General features: G+C 53.5%; 1 protein-coding gene and 2 long non-coding RNA genes across 4 annotated transcripts; 1 reads left to right on the top strand and 2 right to left on the bottom strand.

The window, feature by feature from the left end:
- YWHAH (tyrosine 3-monooxygenase/tryptophan 5-monooxygenase activation protein eta) lies at positions 1–10,585 on the bottom strand. Its single transcript, NM_001171356.1, has 2 exons — positions 10,499–10,585; positions 1–654 (listed from the first exon to the last, which is right to left on the bottom strand). The coding sequence occupies exons 1-2, from the start codon at positions 10,583–10,585 to the stop codon at positions 1–3; spliced, it is 741 nt and encodes a 246-aa protein (NP_001164827.1).
- On the top strand, positions 9,125–24,268 carry LOC138847383 (uncharacterized). Its single transcript, XR_011385161.1, has 2 exons — positions 9,125–9,741; positions 14,705–24,268. It is a non-coding gene; the product is annotated as an uncharacterized lncRNA (long non-coding RNA).
- Positions 14,952–24,717, bottom strand: LOC127484739 (uncharacterized). 2 transcript variants are annotated; one of them, XR_007911942.2, is made up of 4 exons: positions 23,831–24,717; positions 23,244–23,361; positions 21,857–21,909; positions 14,952–15,084 (listed from the first exon to the last, which is right to left on the bottom strand). It is a non-coding gene; the product is annotated as an uncharacterized lncRNA (long non-coding RNA). The 2 variants fall into 2 exon arrangements; XR_007911941.2 differs by having other exon boundaries at positions 21,857–23,361.
- Positions 24,718–25,310: the final 593 nt, after the last annotated feature.

Below are 25,310 nucleotides of genomic sequence, written 5' to 3'. Positions count from 1 at the left end.
TCAGTTGCCTTCTCCGGCGTCTTCATCCTGCTGGTCGCTCGTCCAGAGGGTGAGGTTGTCTCGCAGCAACTGCATGATGAGCGTGGAGTCCTTATAGGAATCCTCGTTTAGCGTGTCCAGCTCAGCTATGGCGTCATCAAAGGCTTGTTTGGCTAAGAGGCAGGCCTGCTCCGGAGCATTCTGGATCTCGTAGTAGAACACCGAGAAGTTGAGGGCCAGGCCCAGCCGGATGGGGTGCGTCGGCTGCATGTGCTCTTTGCTGATCTCAAAGGCTTCCTTGTAGGCGGCCTCAGATGCTTCGACCACGCTGTTCTTCTTCTCCCCGGAAGCCACCTCGGCCAGGTAGCGGTAGTAATCGCCCTTCATTTTCAGGTAAAACACCTTGCTCTCATACTGGAAATCATTGCAGTTCTTGATGAGGAACTTGTCGAGCAGAGCCAGGACATCATTGCAGACGGTCTCCAGCTCCTTCTCGATCTTCTCCCGGTAGGCTTTCACTTTCTCCAGCTTCTTTTCATTTCCATCCGCCATGGTTTTCTGCTCAATGCTGCTGATGACCCGCCAAGAGGATCGCCTGGCACCAACCACGTTCTTGTAGGCCACGGACAGGAGGTTTCGATCTTCATTGGAGAGGGGTTCATTCAGCTCGGTCACCTGCAAAACATTGAAGGTAAACACTGAGAACTGACTCTCAAACCCCTGGGAGACACTCTCCTTGAACGCCACCAACACTCCCGCTCAGGAACAGGGTTACAGACAGGGGAATAAAAGCCGATCCTGGACAAGACCAATGGACCCCAGATGAAGGGAGACTGCAGGCCGACAAAGAGATGAATAGTCTTAAAACACCATGTGATAGACCCCGAGAAATTCACAGCTGAGGGCTTCTAAGATGTTGCATTCATCCTGGTGGAGGAACAGGCATCAGGGTGACCACAGAATGGCTGCAGGATGCTTGGTCCACAGCGATGGCAAACAAACACCTGAGCTTCACCTCCTCGGCAAGATATGGAAGACCAGGATCCCCTGAACAGGTGTTCAGAGATGGGACAGGAAGTGTGTTTCAGATTCTACTTCCAGCTCTACTCTTTGCACAGGTACAATCACAGGTCAGATACGCATTAAAAAAGACTGATGTGTTAGTGACAATAAAACGCCCTCAGCCTCTGCTGAAAGGAAGCAAAGCTACCCAGCGGCTAGCTTCACCCTGACCGGGCCCCAAGGTGGAAGAGCAATTATTCATGTGTTTCACGTGGAAGAGTTACATCTGACGAGCCGGAATCTCCCTCAGAGCTCTATGCCATCAACTCCAAGTGAGCCGGTTATGCAGCTGGAGAAGCACCACACTGTGTCTCCCCAAGGAGGTACGCTCAAGTCCTGACCTGTGGTACTTGCAAACTTGACCTCAGTTGGTTTTTGCAGACATAATTACTTAACATGAAATCGCTCTGGATTAGGGTGGTGCCCTAAATCCAACAACGGGTGCCAGACACACATGGAGGGAGGGGGCCACGTGACAAGGGAGGCAGAGACTGTAGCCACACATCTGCAGGCCAAGGAACACCAAGGGTCGCCAAAAGCTAGAAGAAACTAGGAGAGCGCAAGGAAGAGGGCACACAGCCTTGGAACACCTCCCTTTGAAATGTCTAACTTCCAGAACTACAAAAGAATAAATTACTATTGTTCTAAGCTTATGCGACTTTGACTGGCAACCCTACAATCTAATGTTGACTTAGAAAACCCTGGTCTGGAGCCCAGCAAAGCTACCAACTTGCAAAACTATTACTGGGGGCTGGCACTGTGGCATAGCAAGTACAGCCACCACCTGTGACCCTGACATCCCACACGATATACAGGTACAATCACAGGTCAAATAGGTATTAAAAAAGACCGATGTGTTAGTGACAATAAAACGCTCTCAGCCTCTGCTGAAAGGAAGCAAAGCTACCCAGCGGCTAGCTTCACCCTGACCGGGCCCCAAGGTGGAAGAGTTACATCTGACGAGCCGGAATCTCCCTCAGAGCTCTATGCCGTCAACTCCGAGTGAGCCGGTCATGGATCACTGGTTTGGATCCTGGCTGCTCCACTTCCTGTCGAGCTCCCTGTTAAGACTGCCCAAGTGTTTGGGTTCCTGCCATGCTCTTGGGAGACCCAGCTAAAGACCCACTTCAGCCTGGTCTAGCACTGGCCACTGCAGTCATCTGGGGAGTGAACCAGCGGATGGAAGACGTCTGTCTCCGCCCTCTCTTTCAAATAAATATATATATACATTATTTTTTTATTTTATTTTTTTGACAGGCAGAGTGGACAGTGAGAGAGAGAGACAGAGAGAAAGGTCTTCTTTGCCGTTGGTTCACCCTCCAATGGCTGCCGCGCTGCGGCTGGCGCACCGCGCTGATCTGAAGCCAGGAGCCAGGTGCTTCTCCTGGTCTCCCATGGGGTGCAGGGCCCAAGCACTTGGGCCATCCTCCACTGCACTCCCTGGCCACAGCAGAGAGCTGGCCTGGAAGAGGGGCAACCAGGACAGAATCCAGCGCCCCGACCGGGACTAGAACCCGGTGTGCCGGCGCTGCAAGGCGGAGGATTAGCCTAGTGAGCCGCGGCGCCGGCCTAAATAAATATATTTCCAAAAAGTATTATAAAATCGTAATGACAGGACATCCACTAATGCAAGGGAAACCAAGTTCAATGGAGAAAGTTATCCAAGTGCATGCAGAGACACATGCTTAAAATGGACTGAGAAAATGGAGCAGTGGAGAATCAAGTTTTATGCAATGATTTATTTGAGAATTAGCACTTCAAGAACATTAAGTAACAAACATTATTATTGGCCGGTGCCGCGGCTCACTTGGCTAATCCTCCACCTGCGGCGCTGGTACCCCGAGTTCTAGTCCCAGCTGGGGCGCTGAATTCTGTCCTGGTTGCTCCTCTTCCAATCCAGCTCTCTGCTGTGGCCCGGGAGTGCAGTGGAGGATGGCCCAAGTGCTTAGGCCCTGCACCTGCATGGGAGACCAGGAGGAAGCACCTGGCTCCTGGCTTAGGATCGGTGCAGCGCCAGCCATGCGGCCACCTGGGGGGTGAACCAACGGAAAAGGAAGACCTTTCTCTCTGTCTCTCACTGTCTAACTCTGTCAAAAAATTATTATTATTTATGTAAAAATCAGAAAATTTGTGTCAGTCCTTACAAAGTAAAGCAAGCAGTGCCTGGAAGTCTCTCCCGTCCCCAAGCCTCAGCCAAGATAAAATAACTGCCTCTTCTAATTCCCCTTTCCCTGCCGCAGGACCCCTATCCTTTTTTGCAAATTCTTAACCCATGATTCTCTCTCTTCCTTTGCCTAGTCCAACTGACCAACCCCCTTTCTTCCTCGGTGGCAGTCTTTAGCCAGAAACTGCTGTGCCCATTCCCCTGGGGGGCCGCCTCCCTTCCACTCAAGCCTGGGAGCCTCAGCCCTCACGCACGCGTTAGTCTCCATGTTCTCTCACTGACACCTGCCCCAGCCCAGAGAAATGTCCTGTCCACCAATTCACAATCCATGCTTCCTCCAAACCCAGTTAAAGACCTGGAACCTCCCCAGACTTCTCCAGTAGGTGCCTTTAAACAATCATACTTACATTTGCTTACTGGAACTACAAAGAAGCTTTGCAGATTACTGAATGATTTAGTCTTTTAAAAAGCAACCCTTCTATCTGAAAGTTCCATCCCAAATGCTCTGACAAGTCTCAGGATGCTTGCCCTCCCTAGAGTGACTCACTTTTCTCAGTAAAACAAAACACGAGGCAAGGACAGAATTTACAGAACTCCTTAGATCTTGCAGTAATTAAATCCAATTAAGGCCACTTGACATTAAGATATAAATGACACTCATAAGGAGTCACAGGCCGCTTCAGCCCGTGACTAACAAAGCTGCTTCTGAGAGACTACTGCAAAGATGCATCGAGGCAACGTCCAGCGTGCTATCAACGCTGAGCACGCCCGAGCAGCATTTCAACTTCACTCAGCGCCTGCACAAGCAGCAGGGTCCTCACTCAAGCCCCGGGCATCTGCAGCTCAGTGGGAGCAGGCTGTGACCTCACACGAGAAACTAAAGCACACAGGATCAGCTCAACGGCTCTCCGAGGCCTCCCTCGGCCCCAGCTCTGTCCGATTCCATCTTTCCTGAGTGCCACTAAGAGGTGTGGTAAGACATCAGAGTGACCCTAGTAACCTAAGTGTGGGCGTCCCTTCGGCCGTACGAGCACAGTCTTCTCCATCGGGAATAAACTGCCAAAAAAGGCTACTGGGCAGTATTTATGACACCTTCTCGAGAAAAATCATTGACTGGGCGTGTTGGTGTTTATGTAACAATCAGCTGGTTGCCAGCCAGTCTGAATGAATCACTATCAGCATCAGCTGAGGGTGACTAACAGAACCCAGCAAGCAAACACCGCGCCTCAGGACCCCAGCCAGAGCCCAGCTGGGGACTAACTGGGTACGTTTAAATAGAATCTTTTTTTTTTTTTTAAATACCCCTGGTTATAACTCGGTTAACAGGAAGCTAATGGAATGCAGCCTACTACTTGATCAGACAACTAAAGAAAACTGCACTTTCCCCAAATTGAAATCAGACGGTCTACTGGCAAAAAACTGCAACCAGTCTTGCCTGGTGACATTTCACGGCAGTAACTTGCATCTATGTTAGCACCGGTCCCCAACACTTCAACTACCTAACTGCTAGGGCCAGCAGAGCCCATGCGGAGATCAGGCAGATCCCGGGGGCCGCCGCAGGGCCACGGAAGGGAGCAGGCTGTGCAGCAAACACCGAGAGGAGCGTTCCGGCATCTCTACCGTCGTAGCTTCCAAAGGAGCCAGCTAGGGACAAGAAGCAAAGACCACACACAGAATTCCACATACAAGAGGCCTCGACTACTGTTCTCAACCTTCCTTCCGTTCCAACCCTGGAGTTACACGTCTCGCCTCCAGCACAGCCGCTCTAGGCATAGTTTTCAAATGGCTGCGACCCCGCTTCAAGGGGATGCCCCTACACCTGCTCACAGCCTCTGCCTTCCTGATCTCCTGCCCACCTCCCACCCTACTCACACGGTTCTAGAAGACCTTCGAGTGGCGAGCCCCTCCCTGTAAAGGGCCCTCCCCTGCACCTCCCTGAGGGACTGGACTTCCTGCCAGCCACACTACTGATGTCCTTACCACAGCCTTGGGCCACACCAACTCCCAAGCCCAGGGCACTCACTTCACCCATTTTTCTCTTCATCATTACTCAAAAGTCACAAACAACCCAGCCTGCTAATTCTTTATCTTCCTGTGACACCATTCGCTTACTCAAAAATCCCTAGGGGCCTCCTCCCACTACCCACAAGGCAATAAACTATGTGTTTGTGAGTAAAAATAGACCCACTGCCAAAAATAGCACAGGGACTATTTAGGAAAATTCAAAGTTCTTAATCTGGGAAAAATCCGGCATCAAAAGTAATACTGAGCACACAAAATGCCCCCGAGCTGCCAGGCGCACTGTCAAGGGCAGGGGTGAAGTCACTCCTGAGAGCCCCCATCCTTCTTGGCTACACACACCTACACGCACGCGGCCGCTGCCTGGTCCTGCCAGAGCTGCTCACACCCACAAACCACCAACCGGCCTGCCTTTGATAGGAGTTTATAACACAGGGAAATGACTCTCGTGAACAACTGGATAAACATAACCACATCATAAAACCTCCTCCCCCTGGCAGAGCCCTGAATGTTTGAGAGCGAGAAAAAGCTAGAGGAATCCAAGTTGTGGCTGACCCTTTCCCAAGATGACACACAGGAAGTGAGGATCCCGCCTCAGCCCCAAGATGGCAGACTACCCAGCCTGAGACCACGCGACCACGCCCTACTGCTGGGAAAGGCTGAGACCTACCCTACCTAGCCTCAGGGGGAGGCCACAGTGCTATCAGGCCGCCAGATAGGCTGAAATGCTAGCCCAGAGCGGACCAACTTTTGGTAATCCATATTCATTCTAAGCTGATATTAATCAAACAAAAAAGCCCTGCCTGTGACATCACCCAACATTTTCACAGGGATTGGCAGGGATTACATACAGCCCCATCTGAATAGCTTTAGCACATGCTACTGTCCCCTGGAGCCAGCAGGATTTAAAGCTTCAAAAGCTGAGCCAGGTTCCGGGCCACAGGAAGTGCCCACACCCAGCACTGCAGAGGGAATGCCACGGCAGCAGAGAGCACAAGGCGGGCTGCCTCCACCTGGACAACAGGGCACGTCTTTCAGCAACTCAAATCTGCGGGCCTACGAGACTTGCACACTAAAGGTAATAGAGACATAGTGGTGCCAAGGATAAGGGGGAAAAAATTGCAGCTCGGAAAGTTCATGGGAGATGGAATTAAAAAGGTAACCTTATTTTGGTGCAAAACACAATGTAGGCATCCATGCAGTTTATCATAGTGCAGGTTTCCAGGAACTTTTTTGAAATACCCAAATAAACCTGCATTTCTTAATTCATAGCAGGAACTCAAATCCAGTACTTGGCTCTCTGAGCTAACAAACGCCGGCCTTCAGAACAAGCAAAATCTAGGTTTATGACTTTCCCTCTTCCACTTCTCTGCCATACAAAGAACCATAAACAGTAGATTGTTTCTAATCAAACTTGGCTAAAATGACTTGCATCCAATAGGTGAGAGGACTTTAGTAGGTCCACTTTGTGCAAGCGCTTGGAACCTGACTGCATGCCACAGGGACTTCTCACATAGTGGCCAAATTGAGAGTTCAAGCCCCAGCTTGACAACTTAGCAGCTTTTATTCAATAGTGAGAAAATCTTTAAGTCTCACTTGTAAAATGGCGTTAATAACACTACCTAGCCAGAGCTGTTAGACTGAATGAGAATGTCCACAGGGAATAATGGTGATTACTTACTGAGAACTTAGATGGAAAATCCCACACACTTGCTGGATGGGACACATGGTCTATTTGGGGTACCCCTTTCCCAAACCATACTATTTCTGGCCCAGTCTGTGCATAAAATCCCAAAGATGAGCAAGCACATTCTGGGTTTAAGGGAGCACTGGGATCCTTAACCGTGGAATAAACTCCTGTGGGCATAACTCAGGAACCCAAACCAGATGGAGGCCACCGTTCAGGACGGCAAAGCTGTATTAGCCCCCTGCAGTACCTTGTAATTCAGACTAGTGCAATAATCCAGGGCTTCTTCCTTCCTCAGCCAGTATTTACTGCCATTGACCACTGTAAGAAAAAGAGCTCCCTACTTTTTAGGCATCTCAAATAGTCATCCCACCCTAGCCCCAGCCTGGGTACACCTCGTCATCTTTGTTACTGTCTGCCACAGGGATCACCTCTCCCCGGGGCCCCTCAGTCATGCTCTCCATTTACACGCCACCTGCTCGTCTCCTCTCTTCCCACGACTTCACAGCTGTTGCAATCAGAGCCTTTTGCCACTGGCTGGGCCAAGCGCCTCTTCCTCTCCGTCTCCTGTTTCCTTAAACTGCACTTGTGTTCCCTGCACTCAAGTTTGCTCTAAATGTTCCAAGTCAGCCAGAGCTGCCTCTCCTGGTTCCTCCAATCAGTGTTCAGATCACTTCTACAACTTCACAGCTACCACGTGTTTAACATAAAATAGACTAGGGAAATAGAAGCGTTAAGGTCTTCCTTTGCCTTACACAGAAAGGGTGGGTTCTAGAAAGTTCTAGAATCTCGGGATAATGAAGCCACTAGGTGTGAGGACAGCTTGAATGAAGATGCTTCTTTATGCTTCACCCCCGATGTATTTCCTGACCTCTTCAAATTAAGAGGTGAGGCAGAGAATTCTAATTCGGAGCCGATCTGAGGCCACCCCGTTGATTCCAGTATGCATTCTTCTTACAGCTTACCCACGCTGTATCTCCAGGTGACGCTGGTAGAACAAGGATCAGTCGTTACAGGCAGGCAGTATTACCAAGCGACCGTTTCAATTAGAAGGAGACAGAACAAGTTAGACTGAAACAGACTTGTCAGTAACACCATGACCAGGTTTTCTACTCGATGCCCGGAGACGCAAGTTTCAAGGTCAGAGGAGCCATGGGCGGCTCCCCCTGGCTCCGGTGTTCCGCTCCATCCTCCCTAGTCCACTTACCTGCCCTTCCACCTCCCTGACGAAAGCCCGCATAAACCCAGGTGCTTCCTGCCAAGTCACTCTGCACAAGCCCTGGTTAGGGGCTATGCTAATAATATGGGGACCGATGGCCCCAGCAACATTAAGAATCCAACCTACAATTTAACAATAGAAAACAAGAAAGTGCTCTCCAAGGACCCTGCCAAATCCTTTCTGATGTTCCATTAACGAGATAAAATATTTTTTTCACAAGGCAAATTGACAAAAAAAAAAAAAAAAAAAAAAAAAGTTCTTTCACAGGAGTCACCCTGAGGGAACAGTTTATCACAATTCCGAGATGACATAATTGCAGCTTGGTGGAATTCTCCAGGCTGGATGGCTTTTCCAACCCACCCATCATTTCAGAGATGGGCATTACGGATTCCTGACATGCTCAAGGGTCCATTATTTGCAAAACCCTATCTTAACGCCTCCAGCCACGGCCATAGAAGCAGTGGCAGCTGCAGCAGGAAAGCATTTTTCAAGCCTGCTTATCTAGATCAGGAGGCCAATTTTTTTCTCTTACTCAAAACTCAATTTTGTTCTGAGAACACCTCTCCCCCTTCTTTCCTATTTCCCAACGCAGGCTGCCTCAGGTTCCCAGAATGTACCTTCCAGCTGTTTTTTCCTTAACCTCAATTCACCTTCAGGCCCCATCCCTTCTTTCCAAATCTCCATTTCCCAAAGGACTCCTAATACTGCAGCTCACAAGGCGGGCAAAGGCCCCGGGCAGCATTAACCCCAGTAGCAGGCAGGCAGAGCGGAGAACCAGCCCCTCTAAATGTGACTTGATGCAGGAACAGAGGCAGAATTACAGCCCCTCACACCCAAAATCAAGCTTTCGGGTCCCTTCATGGACATGCTCTCATAGTCACTATCGTTTCTGTAAGATTTGCGAACGCTGTACTTTAGATTCATTTTTTTTAAAAGCCCCCAGAATTTAAGATCAGACTCCCCCCCCCCCCATCTAGGCGGTTCCCTTGTTTGCATGAAGGGCTCCTAGCTCAGCACAATAGCATACAGGTTCACCAATGCACCAATGCGTTGTGGGCTGCGGGCTTCCCAACCCATGCAGCTAAACGCGTGACAGTGACAAGGACATCATAGAAGGGTAACTCACCTACTTGTCTTTCTCACTTGGAAAATCCGAAATACTGGTCTCAGCTACCTATGTCACCCGCTATTATCAAAAGCCTTAAAATGAGCTTTTTCAATGATTCTAAAATATTGGGGAGCTTATAAATTTGCCTTTTTTTTTTTTTAAGAAATCTCTTCCAAAAGCCAGCAAAACGACACAGGCGCTCCCATCCAGCTTAAGCCAACTAAAGCCTGCCTACCAAGCTGGCTAAGATGCATTTTTTCGGAGTCTCAGCCCCAGAATTTCTGACTCTTTGGGAGGTATCAAGATCGTGGAGTTCAAGGAGGCTCCTCCCAGGTCGTACGCTGGATGAACCCAGCACGCAGCTCTCCTGGCCGTGTGACCTTGAGCCAGGGAGAAGCAGCGTTCATTTGGAGACAATGTAAGATAACACGAAGCGCCAGGGACAGCGAGCTGGTAACCGGAACTCGGGAGTCTCAGAACCGCAGGTGGTGTCTAAATCCACGGTATGTGCTAGGGTGTGGCCGGCCACCACTCCTTCCCCGGAAATGGAGCTGCAGAATGGGGACCTGTGATGGCCTCGGGGAAGCAAAAGGCACACGGGTGCCTGTCCCCTGCCTGCAAGCAGGCTCAGCCTCCAGGCAGAGGGCGCGACACCCAACCTGGGGCGCCACGGCCTCCCCCCGCCCCGCTCCCCACCCTCCACCCCGAGCCCGCGTCCACCCGCCTGGAATGCAGGGAGGGGGGTCTTCGCACACAAAGCCAGACCCCGGGCGTGCGAAGGTAGGCAAAGCACGATCCAGGCAAGCAGAGCCGAAAGGAATTTCGGATTGCACAGGTTTCAGATCGTGGCTGAGAAACCCAGGGCAGGGCCCCACTCCCCAAGGTGGTTTTTTGGTTTTTTGTTTTTTTTTTTTTGGAAACAAGTGAGGGCCTTGGAGAAAGGCGGGAAGGAGGTGTGAGCCCCCAGATCCCGTAGAAGCGTCTAGAAGGGCTGCGGCTCCCTCCCGTTTCCCTCACGGCTGAGGATGCAGCGACCCCCGCCCGCCCGCCCGGTCCCCCTGCCTTCGCGACCCTGAGCGGTTCCCTCCCCGGGGACCCCACCCCACCCCACCCCACCCAGAGCCCGGTGTCAGGAAATGGCGGGCGGGCGGCCGCGCCCAGCAGGGTCGCCCGGAGCGGGACCCAGCGCCCGCCGCCCCATCCCGCCTCCTCCACGCCGGGCCCCCCGGCCGGCCACGCGCGGGCTCCCGGCGCGCTCACCGCCTTCATGGCGGAGGCCATATCGTCGTAGCGCTCCGCCTGCTCGGCCAGCCGCGCCCGCTGCAGCAGCTGCTCACGGTCCCCCATGTCGCTCGCGGCTCGGCCTCGCCTCGCGCCCCACACGGCTCGCTCGCTCGCCCGCCCGTCCGCTGCCCGGTCTCCGCGGAAGCCCGCCGCGCACGCGCACTGGCTCGCCGGCCGGCCCGAGGCTGCAGGCAGCGCCGCGGCTCGCGCCCTCTCGCTGGCTCGCCCCGCGCGCTCTGGCTCTCGCCGAGGACGCCGCTGAGGGAGGAGAGGCAGCCGCGCGGGGGGGAGCGGGGGAGGGGAGGACGGGGCGACGCCTGCGCACTGGGAGCCGCCGCGCCGGGCGGCGGGAGTGGGAGGGGGGGAAGGGCAGGCCAGCCCTAACGGTCTATTTCAAGGTGACGTCACCTACTATAAATAGCCGCCGCCGCCGCCCCGCCCGGGAGCCGCGCAGGCGCCGTGCGAGTGCTGCATTTTACCGCCGCAGAGGTGGAGGTGGGAGGTGAGGGGAGGAGACCCGGGGTGGGGACTGCAGAGCCTGAGGAGGGGGCGCCGTGATGGCGGCTGAGCCATGGAGAGCGTCCCGGAGTCCACGCTAGGGATCTGGCTTGAGAGGAGCCCTCCACCCCACAAAAAGCAAACAAATTCGCTTTTGGGGAGAGGCCGGGAGGCCGCGCGTCCTGAGGGCCGGGTCGGACCCGCCCGCGCTGGCCGGAGTCTGGTCTGGCCGCGGGACCGCGCCCGGTCGGGTCTGGCCTCCGGGGCAGCCCCGTTCCCGCCCCTGCACACCCACTGGGCTCCCACCCACCCCGAGAAGTGGTCTTGGGGCCGACTGTGGCGTCCACGAGGAGGTCCGGGGTGGGGGGTGGCGCCTCGGACAGTGGCGCTCAGGGACACCTGCTGGCTGGGAAGCAGGCGACCCGGAGCTGGGCCTTTATAGGCAGGGCCCCATGTAATCCTCACTCCAGGGAGTGGACGCAGCTGGTCGCCCCGTAACCAGAGGCAAAGCCGGGTGGGCGGCTTGCGGGAGGTTACAGAGCCGCGAAGTGATACAGCCAGGACCTTAGGGACGTGCAACAAAGGACAGCACAGGACCTGGGGGAGAGGCTGGGCACCCAACTCTATTCCCTGCACTGAGTACGCGTCCCTGCCCGGAACAGCAGAGATCCAAGCAGCAACAGAGCAGCCTGGGGCCCAGCCTGAGTTCGAATCTCGGCTGTGGTCCTCGGTCCAGCTTCCTGCTAATGTGCACCCGGGGAGGCAGCGGGGATGGCTTCAGTAATTGTTCCCCTGCCGCCGAGGGGAGGTGCGGATGGAGTTCTGGGCTCCTGGTTTTGGCTTGGCCCAGCCCCGACTGTTGTGAGCATTGGAGGAGTGAACCAGTGGATGGACGATATCTCTACTTACCTTTCAAATAAAATGGGGGAAAACATTTTTTTTTTTAAGAGCATGTAAGCTGGCTCTTGAAGGAGAAGAAAGTCAGGCAAAGACATGAAAACTGGGCTTGAAGAGCTGCTCAAAGAATTACAGACTAGAAGTCGGCATCTTGGAAAGGCGTAGCTGATGAGACCTTCCGCTTCACCACGGCCCAACCCCCTTGTCCTGAGTTCTAAGGAGGAGCGGCTGGGCCCACTGTGTGCAGTCAGTGAGCTGAGCTGGGGCTTCCACACCAGCTCTCTGCCTCCAGGCCTCTCTCTGCCTGCCCATGAGGCTAAAATGGGGACCTTGGTACCCGGGAAGCAAGCTCTGAGAGGCAGGCTGGGAAAAAGTTCTCACGCCAAACTTCACCGTGCTTTGAAGAGTCACTTTTGCCGCTGGAATCGAGGTTAACGAGCCAGGCTGATCTCTGCTCCTGGGGAATATCTTTAACAAGCGTGATGAATAGTAATTAATCATCCGAGAGGATAGGGTTCCTTGAGAAGTGAGAGGAGGGCCAATCCTGGGTGGAGGAGACTTTCTCGGTTCATTCCAGTTCTTCTGGTCAAGTTGGATTGCGGTTCATTTCAAAACAGGGAAAGTTAGATAGAGCTGGAGCATTCTAAATAATTGACGTTGGAGCCGGCGCTGTGGTGCAGTAGGTTAATCCTCTGCCTGTGGCACCAACATCCTATATGGGCACTGGTTCTAGTCTTGGCTGCTCCTCTTCTGATCCAGCTCTCTGCTATGGCCTGGGAAAGCAGTGGAGAATGGCCCAAGTCCTTGGGCCCCTGCACCCATGTGGGAGACCTGGAGGAGGCTTCTGGCTCCTGGCTTCCCAATTCCAGCCGTTGCGGCCATTTGGAAAGTGAACCAGTGGATGGAAGACCTCTCTATCTCTCCCTCACTGTCTATAACCTGTCAAGTGAATAAATAAAATCTTTAAAAAAATAATAATTGACATTGACTGTGCTATGGTTTGTGACTCCCCCAAAAAGCTTAGAAGCTTAATCCCCGATGCCACTGTCTAGGGAGGTAGGACCTAGTAAGAGGTATTTATGTCGCGAGGCTGAAGCTTACTTCTGATTAGAAAGGGACTGGAAGGAACTCGCTTAGGGCCCTTTTTTGGTTCTTCCGCCTTCTGTCATGGGATGGTGCAATGAGTGTCCTCGCCAGATGTTGAGTAGGGGTCAGCGCCATGCCCTTAAGATTTGCCAGCTCCCAGAACTGGAAGCCTGCTTGTCAAATCCAACGATGTGACATGGTCTACAGCTCCCTGGGCCTCTTGAGTGCCCTGCGCCTGGTACTCTCCTGTCTCCCACCTGCTGCTCCAGCTGCTCCTCATCTGTCCGTCTCCTGTGTGAGCTTGTCTTCTAGCCCCCTCCTCCCCTAGAAGTGCCAGGGCTCCTCTGTTCAAGTTCAAGGCCCTCTCCTCACTCTGCCTTACCTCCTCACTCTGCCCCAGCCTTGCTCGTTCATGAAGGAAAGGGACCATCTGCCATGTCTCCAGTGCTGAGTCAGGTGCTCTGCAGAGATGGATCTGCTTCTATTTTTTTTTTCTTTTTTGCCCCTTCAAAATACCTCTAAGGTGTGCACAACTTCCCGTCCCATTTTACAGAGGAGGGCCCACACTCAGAAATGTTCCATGGCCTGAGCAAAGTTACACAGCAGGGAATGGAAGAACCGGGATTCAAATGCTGGTCCATCAGACTGCCAAGCCTGAGAGCCCCATGCTTAGGAAGGGCTCCAGGTGATGCTGTTCCTTCAGGGCCGGACACCATGTACCATATCAGAGCGCCTGGGATCCAGTTCCACCTCCGCTTCCGAACCAGCCCCCTGCTAATGCGCCTGGAGGCAGCAAATGATGGTCCAAGTATTGGATTTGTGCCATCTACTCGGGAGACGTGGATGGAGTTGTTGTGGGCATTTGGGGAGTAAACCAGCAGATGGACGATCTCCTTCTCTCACTCCCTCTCATCTCTCTCTCTCTCCCTCTCTCTCTCTCCCTCTTTCTCTCTCTCACTCTCACTCTTTCAAATAAATCAATGTCACACACACAGCCACACAGCTTCTCACCTTGTACCCCCCACCTCCAACCAGCACCCATCTTATTTGCCCTCAGAAGAGAGCTGCCAACTCCTCAAAGCCTCATAAACAAATTCCAGGACATCCACCTGGGACACAGGTCACCTACTCCCAGGGCTCTACGTCCCCATCAATCAACACAGCCTTTGAACAACTCCAAAGAGAGTCCTGAACGAGGTGAAGGAAGCCAGCGACTCACACCACTGTCCCAGGGCTCAGAGCAGCTCCCCAGCACAGGGGCCAGGTCTGCATCTTCACCTGGTACGAGGTCTCCACTCCAGGACCCATGCAAACCACATCCCTCACCGGGCTTTCTGAAGACCTGTGTGTTGCAGAACAAGAAGAAAGAACATGCTTCTAGACTTGGGTTCCAATCCTGCTGTGCTCACGTACCAGCTGCAGTCTCTGGGGTGAGGTACCTGCAGTAAGGGTCTAAGCACATGTGTTGGCTAGGACGGCTGAGGGGAACAGCAAGCACATGTATGCATACGGAGCGCACCAGCCATCGCAGGGAGATGAGCATGATAAGCCCTTCTTCCTTCATCCCACCCTGAGCCGACGGTAACCGCCGGGCGAGGCTGATTTCCAAAGCATTCCCAGAGCTCTCCTGCGGAGCCCAGTGAACAGATGACCCAGAAAAGCCAGTCCCGATTTTATTTTATTTTATTTTTTTCTTCTCAGTTATTCTGGAACACTCGGAGCTTCCTGAGAAGTCTGGACACCGAGGGACATCTGACAAAGACCTGGTTTTGTCCCCGAGTGATGGCGTTCACACCGTTGCCATGGTTACCCCAGCGCGCTGGAGGAGCCACCTGCACACAAATTGGCGTCGCTTGCTGATTTTTTGTTTGTTTGTTTGTTCCTCCCGGGCACTCCAGGCTACCTACTGCCCAGGTGACCATTGGCAAGATGATCCCCAGTCGACCATAATAACACCACCAACACCAGCATCCACAGCAGTTCTTGCTTGTTAATTGCATTCCCTCTGCCTGGCTTGAGCATCAACACTTTATCCTCGGCTGTCATCTCACGAGTCCTCCTCTGGGTGAAGGTTGCCGTCTCTGTGACACAGATGGAGAAACTGAGAGCTAGAAGTGTCAGATGCTGGGGGCCAGCACTGTGGCATAGCTGGTAAAGCCGCCTGCAGTGCCGGCATCCCATATGGGTTTGAGTCCCGGCTGCTCCACTTCTGATCCAGCTCTCTGCTATGGCCTGGGAAAGCAGTAGAAGATGGCCAAAGTCCTTGAGCCCCTGCACCCTCATTGGAGACCCAGAGGAAGCTCCTGGCTCCTGGCTTCGGATTGGCGCAGCGCGCCGGCTGTAGCAGCCATTTGGGGGGTGAACCAGTGGAAGGAAGACCTTTCTCTCTGTCTCTCTCTCTCACTGTCTAACTCTGCCTGTCACAATGGCACAGCTCCAGCCATTGTGACCAACTGGGGAGTGAATCAGCAGATGGAAGACCTCTCCCTCTCTCTCTCTCTGCATAACTCTTTCAAATAAATAAATAAATAAATCTTTTTAAAAAAAAAAGAAAAAAAAATGAAGTGTCAGATGCTTGCAGCCACTCAAAGCCTCCTCCACGCACATCTATTTCCTGCTATGTGCCTTGACCGCGGTGTCCTTCTGTACCAAATCCTGTCCCTCCCACCATACCCGCCATCTCTAGGACTAGCCTGAGTTCATTTCAGGAGCATCCAGGGCTCTTCCAAAGCTAGTCCCGAAAGCAGACCGCCACCCAAGGCAGCTTCTGGCACTAAGAAGTGCCCAAATGTCCTCGTAGCGGCAATCTGTGAGCTGGTGGCGCTCACAGCCCATTCGCAGCACCCACCTCCCCGGTGCTTGCTCAGAGGAGCCCAGCTCTGGGGGAGAAGGCAAAGATGTTACTTTTGCAATCGCAGTTAAAATCCAGAGGAAAAAAAGGCTTTTGCTTCAGTTCTGCAGATGGCCTGGGAGTCTGTGTTTCTCAGAGAATTTTCGAGATCCTTTGGCGTGGACCCTCTGGATAATGAATGGCCTCGAGGCTCTGCACAGTTCCCACCTGGGGAGGGGCTGCTGCGGTTGAGCAAAGCTGGAGCAGGGCCTGAGGATGCCACGCCTTCACCTCCGAGCCTTGGGGTTTCCTATCTGTAGAATGGAAGGCTGTGCTGGTGGGTGGACGGCAAGCATCTTCTGTTTTTCCAGCTTTCAAGGTGAAGGGTGTCTTACCAGGGCAAGGTCAGCAAACAGCGGCCTCACAGCTCAATAGGAGAAACGGATGGTTCAGAAGCCAAGCATTTGGACCACATCAATACAGGAAATGAAAAAGGACACCAACTCCGACCCCATAGCCCGCCGTGGGGCGGCAAGAGCCAGGACACTCCCAGCCAGGTAAGCAGAGGTCATTATTTTATTTTATTTCTTTTTAGGAGGCACAGAGAAAAAGCACTCCCATCCACTGGTTTATTCCCCAAATGCCTACAATGGCTAAGGCCCGGCCAGGGCTGGAGCCAGAAGCCAAGAATTCAATCAAGGTCTCTCACATGGGTGGGAGGAACCGAAGCACCCAGGCTAATATCATCCACTGCCTCCCAGCATGCACTAGCAGGAAGCTGGAAACTGGAGTGGAGCTGGGCATCAAACCCAGGCACTCTAACGTGGGTGTTTGGTATCTTAACTGCTAGGCTAAATACCTATTCCCTATTATTACTGTTAAAGTGTGTGTGTGTGTGTGTGCATGTGTGTATGTAATTTATTTTTATTTCATTATTTTTAAAAATATTTTATTTATTTATTTGAGAGGTAGAGTTACAAACAGGGAGCCAGAAAGGTCTTCCATCTACTGGTTCAACTCCGAAATGGCTGCAATGGCCGAAGCTGCACCCATCTGAAGCCAGGAGCCGGGGGCTTCTTCCAGGTCTCCCACATGGGTGCAGGGGCCCAAGGACTTGGGCCATCTTCCACTTCCTTCCCAGGCCATAGCAGAGAGCTGGATCGGAAGAGGAGCAGCCAGGACATGAACTGGCACCCATATGGGATGCCAGCACCACAGGCAGAGGCTTAACTTACTATGCTACAGCACTGGCCCTTAGTTTATAAATGTTTATTTTCATCTACTTTTTTTCCTCAAATCTAAATTTTTTTAAGATTATTGATTTATTTGAAAGGTAGAGTTATAGACAGAGAGGGAAAGACAGAGAGAGAGAGAGAGAGATCTTCCATCCACTGGTTCACTCCACAAATGGCTGCAATGGCTGGAGCTGGGCTGATCTGAAGCCAGGAGCCAGGAGCTTCCTCTGGGTCTCCCATGAGGGTGCAGGGGCCCAAGCACTTTAGCCATTCTCCACTGCTTTCTCAGGCCAAGCAGAGAGTGGAGTAGCCAGGACTCACACTGGTGCCCATATGGAATGCCGGTTTTGCAGGTGGCAGCTTTACTCACTACGCCACAGTGCTGGCCCCCATCATCTACTTGAAAGGCAGGTCGTGTGTGTGTGTGTGTGAGAGAGAGAGAGAGAGAGAGAGAGATCTTTCATCTGCTGGTTCACCAAATGCCCACGACAGCCCAGGCTGGGCCAGGCCAAAGCCAGGAGCCCAGAACTCCATTCAGGCCTCCCATGTGGGTGGCAGGGACCCAAGTACTTGATCCATCGCCTGCTGCCTCCCAGGGTGCAGTCACAGGAAGCTGGATTGGACACAGAGGAGCCAGGACTCCCAGCCTACACCCCAATGTGGGATATGGGCATCCCAAGCAGTGGCTTATCCCACCGCACCATTCTTGGCCCCTGTAATTGATTTTAAATTGACAGAATAGTAATTGTACAAAAAGTTCATAGAAACTGGCATTGAAATATAGGCTTATTTTGGTGCAAAAAATTTTGGCATGGAGGGGGGTCGTCCAAAAGTTCATGGAAAATGTGTATCATGAGAAAAGTATGCATGGATTTCAATTCTTTTTGCACCAGAATATGTTTTCAGTTCATTTCCATAACTTGTTGAAGTTCCCTGGTACATATTCACAGGGCACAGTATGACACTGCATTCCATGGACACAGTGACCGCATCCAGGGAACTGGCACAGGTATCATCTCACACACTGACCATTTCTTTGCATTGGAAGCATTCAAAATTCTCCCCACTTGCTGTTCGGAGATATTTGATTAATTGTGGTCACCACAGTTACCCTGCTGTGCTATAGAACATTAGAAGCTATTCCTCCTGGGGCCCACATTGTGGCACAGCGAGCTACTCTGCCACCTGCATCATCAGCGTCCCACATCAGAACTCCAGTTCAAGTCCAGGCTGCTCTGCTTCCGATCCAGCTCCCTGCATGTGCACCTGGGAAAGCAGCAGAAGATGAAGCTTCTAGCTCCCGGCTTCAGCCTGGACCAGCCCCAGCCATTGCAACCATCTCTCTCTCTCTCTGCCTTTCAAATACATAAATAAGTAAATAAATTGTATATTAAAATATAGTTATTGCTGCTGTCCAGCTGCCCCTGAGGTTGTTTTTGTTGTTCAAGCTCACAGATGAAGAAAACAAGGCCCAGGGCAGTGAGGTGTCTTGCTTAGCTCCGGCACAGAGAGTAGGAGCAGGAGCCAAGTTCCAGACCCCTCCTCCCTCACCACCCCTCCCGCTGCCAACCGCAACCTTCTGAGAACCGGAGAACACTGTTTTGGTTGCAGAGCTGTGAGCCTGTCATCGATTCACTGCTGCCTGAACCGAACCCTGGGAAGGGAGGGAGAGGGATGCGGAGCAGGCACCACGGTTCGCGCCCAGGCAACTGTGCTAAAATCATCTCTTCCTCCCCAGAATATTAGTAGGAGGCAAGCAGATTGCCACTGCCTTCTGTCTTCTTCCCGTCCCCGGCTCAGGAAGCAAAGAGGAGCAAAGCTGCAGGAGAGGGCTGACTCCAGCGGGCTCATCTCCCCACAGCGCTGAGCTGCCCTCAAGACAGAAACCGCTCCACCTGGCCTTCCCAACCTGACCCGGCCCATCTCGCCAAGGTCATCACCCACTCCCTGGATAGCCTACGTCCTCCAGGTTCCAGGACCCTGCCCAAGAGTTTCTAGACAGTTCTTTCCCACCCCTCCACCTCATTCTCTGCTGCTTTTTCCTTCAGTTCATTTCTTTTTATTTGAAAGGGGGGGGAAGAGGGAGAGAGAGAGAGAGAGATCGCTTCTCGGCCTTTTGGCTAAGATCAAGTGTAGAAAGAAAGATCTTCCATCTGCTAGTCCCACTCCCCAAATGCCTGCAGCAGCTGGGCCAAGCTGAATCCAGGAGTCTGGAATTCCATCCGTGTGGGTGGCAGGGACCCAGTGACCTGGGCTGTCACCGTCCGCCTCCCAGGGTGCACATCGGCGGGAAATGGAATCTGAAGCAGTGCCAGGACTGGAGATGCCGGCGTCCCAGGCAGTAGCTCCCTGCTCATGCGCCATCTTAACCCCTGTGCCAAGCGCCCGCCCCGTTCTCTGCTGCTTCAGTCCTTTAACATCCAGAATAATTCTTACCTCCTCTAAAGAGCCTCCCTGGTTTCTTCGGCAAAAAATACTCTCGCCTTCCACCCACTCACACTGTGATTCCGGTATCTGCCACCTGCACTGAACGACTTGGCTACGATCGGTGCTCACTGGACAGCTACTGGGTGACAAGCACGTGGCTTGATGTCATACGTGATCTCCCCTAATCCTCATGACAACCATTGCCCTTCTACCCACGAAACAGGCAGACTGAAGCTCGGAGAGATGTCCGTCAACCCACAGTCTGGGCAGGATTTGAACCCAGGTCTCTTGTTGACTGTAGGTTTCGCACTTGGTCGCTTGAACCACCTCCTTAGGAAACTGACACGCCCCTGGTAGAACGGAAACACCTGAGCACAGGGCCTGCGTTTCGTTCACAGCCTGAGTCCATGGAAGCCCTGGCTGAAGCTCCTTAACCCAGCAGCACTGCATGAATGCAGAATTGAATCCAATTACATCCTCTGTTACAGACACCCCACCCTTGCACCCCTCTGCATGAGTGACACCAGTTCGAGTCCCGGCTGCTCCACTTCCGAGTTAGCTCCCTGCTCATGCGCCTGGGAAAACAGCAGAAGATGGCTCAAGTACTCACATCAGAGACCCAGATGGAGTTCCTAGGCTCCTGGCTTTGGCCTGGCCCAGCCCCAGCCACAGTGGTCATTTGGGAAGTGAACCAGCAGATAGAAGATTCTCTCTCTCTCTCTCTCTCTCTCTCTCTCTCTCTCTCTCCCTTTCAAATAAATGAGTAAATCTCTAAGGAAAACAAAAAGCAAGGGTCCCTGGGCCCCAGGCTGGCATGGGCGCCTCTCCTGGCCTATGACGCTGGGCGTCTCCTCTCCTCCACCAGCAGGGAGCCCACGAGGCCCCATCATCCTCACAGCCATATCCCCAGAGCCTAGCACTGTGCTTGGAAGACAGCAGGTGCACATTTGCCCAGTGCCTGGTTGCATTACACCGGCATCAGGATGCTACCCCAGCCCTGCAGGAGCCGAGGCGATCAGAGAAAAGCTGTTGGATTCCTGCCACACCTTACATTAGCAGCATCTTCTCCGAGGCCCGACAGGCAACCCAGAGCCTGCTGAATTCCGGTCACCGCTTCACCTTGGGAAGGCAGCTGCCGCCGCAGCCCAGGAATTGACGTCAGCGCACCAGGGGCCAGGAGCTGCCCCGTTAATATTTAATGCGGCCCTTACTGCGGCAGAACTCCAGGCTCCACGAGCTGGAAGGGGCTGTGCGGAGTCCCCACGGGGTCGTGGGGCGGGCACGGATGGGAAAGGGCTTCGTGAACTAAAGCCCCCAGGCAGATTATTTATGCCAACCCATGTTAGTCCCCGGCTTAACTCAGAAAGAGCAGGGACAGTGTGCGCCCGTGGTGGGACAAGGACTCTGCTGACCGAGCCCAAGTGCTAAATGAATGGGGGATTAGGGGGCTCTCGGGAAGGGGGGACATTTCCTGGAGACAGCGGGAGGGCAGAGCACTGGCACCAGCCAGATCTGCTGTGTGACCGGGGCAGTTACCTGGAGCCCCGGAGCCTCAGTTTTCTTGTCTACGAATTGAGGACAGGGGCTGGTGCTGTGGCGTAGTGGGTAAAGCCGCTGCCTGCAGTGCCGGCATCCCATCTGGGCACCAGTTCGAGTCCCGGCTGCTCCCCTTCTGATCCAGCTCTCTGCTATGGCCTAGGAAAGCAGTGGAAGATGGCCCAAGTCCTTGGGCCCCTGCATCTTCATGGGAGACCCAGAAGCAGCTCCTGGCTCCTGGCTTCGGATTGGTGCAGCTCTGGCCATTGTGGCCAATTGGGGAGTGAGCCAGCAGATGGAAGCTCGCTCTCTCTCTCTCTCTCTCTCTCTCTCCCTCTGCCTCTCCTTCTCTCTCTGTGTAACTCTGACTTTCAAATAAATACATCTTTAAAAAAAAATGAAGGCAGTGCCTTGCTATGGAACTGCTGCTGGGTAGTAGGCCAGCACCAAACACCAAGATCCTTCTCGTAAAAGCCAGGCATGGGAGGTGAGGCCGGAGAGAGGCAATGGGTGGTGTCCATCATGCACTGATCATCGGCCACAGTGACAGTGGAAGGAAACACGACATCAGGACACACAGGACGGTGACACTTGAGCCCCACATCTCAGATGTGGACTTGTCACCATAGTGAGAGATGAGAGAGAGAGAGAGAGAGAGAGAGAGAGAGAGAAGCTGGGTGGAGAGCCGCGGGATGGCCGAAGCAGAGAGAGCCTCTGCACCTGCTCTTTGATTGTCTGACTGCCTTGTTGGACGGAAGACAACACTGAGGGTCTGGGAGGAAGCAGTGCAGCCCACGGGCTCACATGGCAGAGCTGGGGTCTCACCTGGTGTGCGGTCCCCGGGGACTTCATCAGCTGAGGCGTCTCTCCAAGGCCACCTGCCCAGTGGAGGAGGCAGAAGAGTCGGCAGACATAAGATGCCCCCACAGCCCAGTGGGGAAGCCTCATCTGCTCCCTGGCCTGCGCGATAGCAGGAACCGCACCCCCGGCCTCCTCCTGGTCTCCTTCCGGTCCATTTTCCCACCGCTCCTGAGGGCTTCCCAAAATGTTCATCTGCCCAAGTGGTCTCCCTGCTTCAAACTCTTCTGTGAGCACACACATAGGATCGTCTGGGACAATGCAGTAGGCCTCATTAAAAAATGAAATTTGGATGAATGGTAAATGATGTTTTGGCAAAAGAATGCCCCAGAGAGGCTGGAATTACGGCACAGCAGGTTCAGCGTCACTTGCAGTGCCGGCATCTCATCTCCAAGTGCCAGCTGGAGCCCTGGGTTGCTCCACTTCCAGTGCAGCTTCCTGTTTATGTGCCTGGGAAAGCAGAAGATGATGGTTCAAGTGCTTGGGTCTCCTGCCACCCATGCTGGAGAGACCTGGATGGAGCTCTTGGCTTCTGACTTCAGCCTGGCCCAGCCCTGGTTGTTGTGGCCATTTGGGGGAGTGAACCCGTAGATGGAAGATCTCTCTCTCTCTCATCTACTGCTTTCCCGGGTTCAGCAGCACGGAGCTGGATCAGAAGGGGAACAACTGGGACTCAAACTGAACACGCCGGTGTCACAGCATCAGCTCTGGCCACGGACAACTGACAAGACCGCCTCCTCCCCATTGGGGTGTCTGCTGAGTCATCCTCTCCAGAAATGCCTGTCGCGACCATCCTGGGTAACACAACCTCCTCTGCCGCACCCCCCACCTCCCCTCCAGCCACTGCCCACCCATTATCCTTGTCCATTTGGACTCATGCTGTCTCCACTTGTGGACTTCCTGTCCATCTCTTCCACTAAGCTCCAGCTGTCATGAGAGCAGGAACCATAATGATTTGTTCCCTGCCCTCTCCCCAGCACCTGAGCGATCAGCTCTCAGAGCCTCTTTGAGTCGCCCGGGAGCAGAGAGAGCATCGCTGTGGTTTGAAGTCAGGCGGCCTCGTGCTGGAATTCGGGCTTTGCTGCTGTGCGACCTTGGGCATGCCGCTTAACCTTCCTGAGCACCTGTTTCTGCAGCTATGAGCATAAATGGACAGCAAGGACCTGACTCCTCAAGTGGTGATGAGAATTCAGCGAGGTGGTGCATATTCAACACAGCCGCAAGCACACAGAAGCAGTGTTAAAACGACTGTGAGCGCTGGGTGTTTGGCTGCCCGGGACACATGCATCCATCACAGAGCACCTGGTTCAACTCTCGGCTCCATCTCCCGCTCCAGCTTCCTCCTAATGCTCACCTTGGAAGGCAGCAGGTGATGGCTCAAGTACTCAGGTCCCTGTTGCCCATGTGGGAGACCCTGATTGAATTCATTGCTCCTGACTTTGACCTGGCCCAGCCCTGGCTGCTGCAGGCACCTGGGGAGTGCATAGTGGATGAAAGGTCATTCTCTCTCTCTCTCTCTCTTTGCTTTCAAATAAATAAATAAGTACATCTTAAAAACCAGATTGTGGTTAAGCTTATGAGCATGAGGGAGGGAGAGAGAGAGCAACATTTATAATTGAGCATGGGCCCTCCCTGGAGACTGGGGCCACGCCAGGGTCATGGTGTGGAACCCCTGGGCCGCACTAGGGAGCCTGAGTGTAACTGGCACTGTTTCTTAACTGAGGGGCAGACCCCCTCCAAGCAGCCCCCAGTGCTCCTGGCGGCCCCCTGGTGCGCACACAGCCGTGGTTTGGAAGCAGAGCCCTGGAGAGGATGCCGGAGGCCTGAGTTGGAGGTCTAGCTGTGGCACTGCTGTGCTGTGTGCCCCAGGAACCACCCACTTGCCCCCTGTGCACTCTGGTGTTCTCATCTATAGAGTGGGCCCACCCATCCTTGACTCACCAAACTCACAGGGTTGTTGAGATGATCCAATGATATTGACGGAGCTTTTTTGAAAAGCATTCACTGCTAGACCAACAGAATGGTGGGAGTGGGGGTTGGGGTAGCCATTAAAAATGGAAGGAGGGGCCAGTGCTATGGCATAGCAGGTAAAGCTGCCGCCTGCAGTGCCGGCACCCCATGTGGGTGCCAGTTCCCCTCCCGGCTGCTCCACTTCTGATCCAGCTCCCTGCTAATGCACCTGGGAAAGCAGTGGAGGATGGCCCAAGTGCACGCATGTGGGAGACCTGGAAGAAGCTCTTGGCTCCTGGCTTCAGATCAGTCCAGCTTCAGCCATTATGGTGGCCATTTGGAGAGTGAACCAGCAGATGGAAGACCTCTCTCTCTGTGCCTCTGCCATTGCCTCTCTGTAGCTCTGCCTTTCAAATAAATTAATTAAAATTTTTTTTTAAAAAAAGGAAAGGACCCCTGGATCCTCGAGCAAGGACCCCAGTGAATGAAGTCTTTAAGTCAGGCAGTATAATGTGGAATCAGATCCTGGCTTGCAACTTGCATAACTCTGAGTAAGTGAATTAACCCCTGGCATTGCCGGAGGTGTGGTTTTTCCTCTACAGGAGACAGAGACAAGAGAAGGCCTGGGAAGAGGCTGGCAGATACAGGATAGAGCCATCAGTGTACCAAGCCTCCCCTTCCCCCACTACCCCCACCAACCAGGCAGCGGGGGAGGAGCCTCCCCCACCTGATTCTGAGCTTAGGTGGGGGCTACCTGTTCCCTCTGCCACCTTCTTCGAGCCGCCTTCTGGATCCCAGCCGAGCTCAGGTAGACAGTGACTCAAGCCATCCTGCAGAGACTGGTCCCCCTGCCTCTGTTGCCATGGCGCCGCAGCACCGCCTGGCCAACCAGGAGAGAGCCGGGTATCCGAGCCTCTGTTGCTAAGGCCAGAGCAGGCCGGCTAGCCAATGGGAAGGGCGGCAGAGTGGAGCCACCGTGGAAACCCCAGCAGCGAGGTTCAAACCCTGTTTTTGTCTCCAAGTCTCGTTTGCAGAAAGCCGGGCTGGGTTTTCTGTCCTCCTTTATTTGTCTTTATTTATTTATTGTGCAAAGAGCATCTTGTAGCTTCAAGAATCCCGGCAGGGACACAGGAGAGGCAGAAAGGACTCCAGCTTAGCAGGGCACAGCTTCCGATGTCCCTGGGACGCTCAGCCTCACCTGGGGCTTAGCCCATCCCCACAGGGAGTGGCTGGAAGCTGCAGAAAACCCACCCCATGCCGGCATCCACAAAGGGCTCACCCCCAAAGGAGGCTTTTCTGCCCTACAGTTTTGGGAATTTAACCAAAATGCCTGCCCTCTTCTTCTGTAGGGAGAGTGGCGCAGAGGGAGAGAGCCAAGGTCAAACACGGGGGCTGCCTCTCTCTGTCGGACTCAGATTCCTTTACCATCTTTCATTCCGCAGCTCGTGCTGATCCCACCTTCGGGCCTCGG

This window comes from Oryctolagus cuniculus, chromosome 21 (assembly GCF_964237555.1).
Source record: "Oryctolagus cuniculus chromosome 21, mOryCun1.1, whole genome shotgun sequence".
Taxonomy (NCBI): Eukaryota; Metazoa; Chordata; class Mammalia; order Lagomorpha; family Leporidae; genus Oryctolagus; species Oryctolagus cuniculus.
This window is presented reverse-complemented; position numbering and strand designations above follow the sequence as displayed.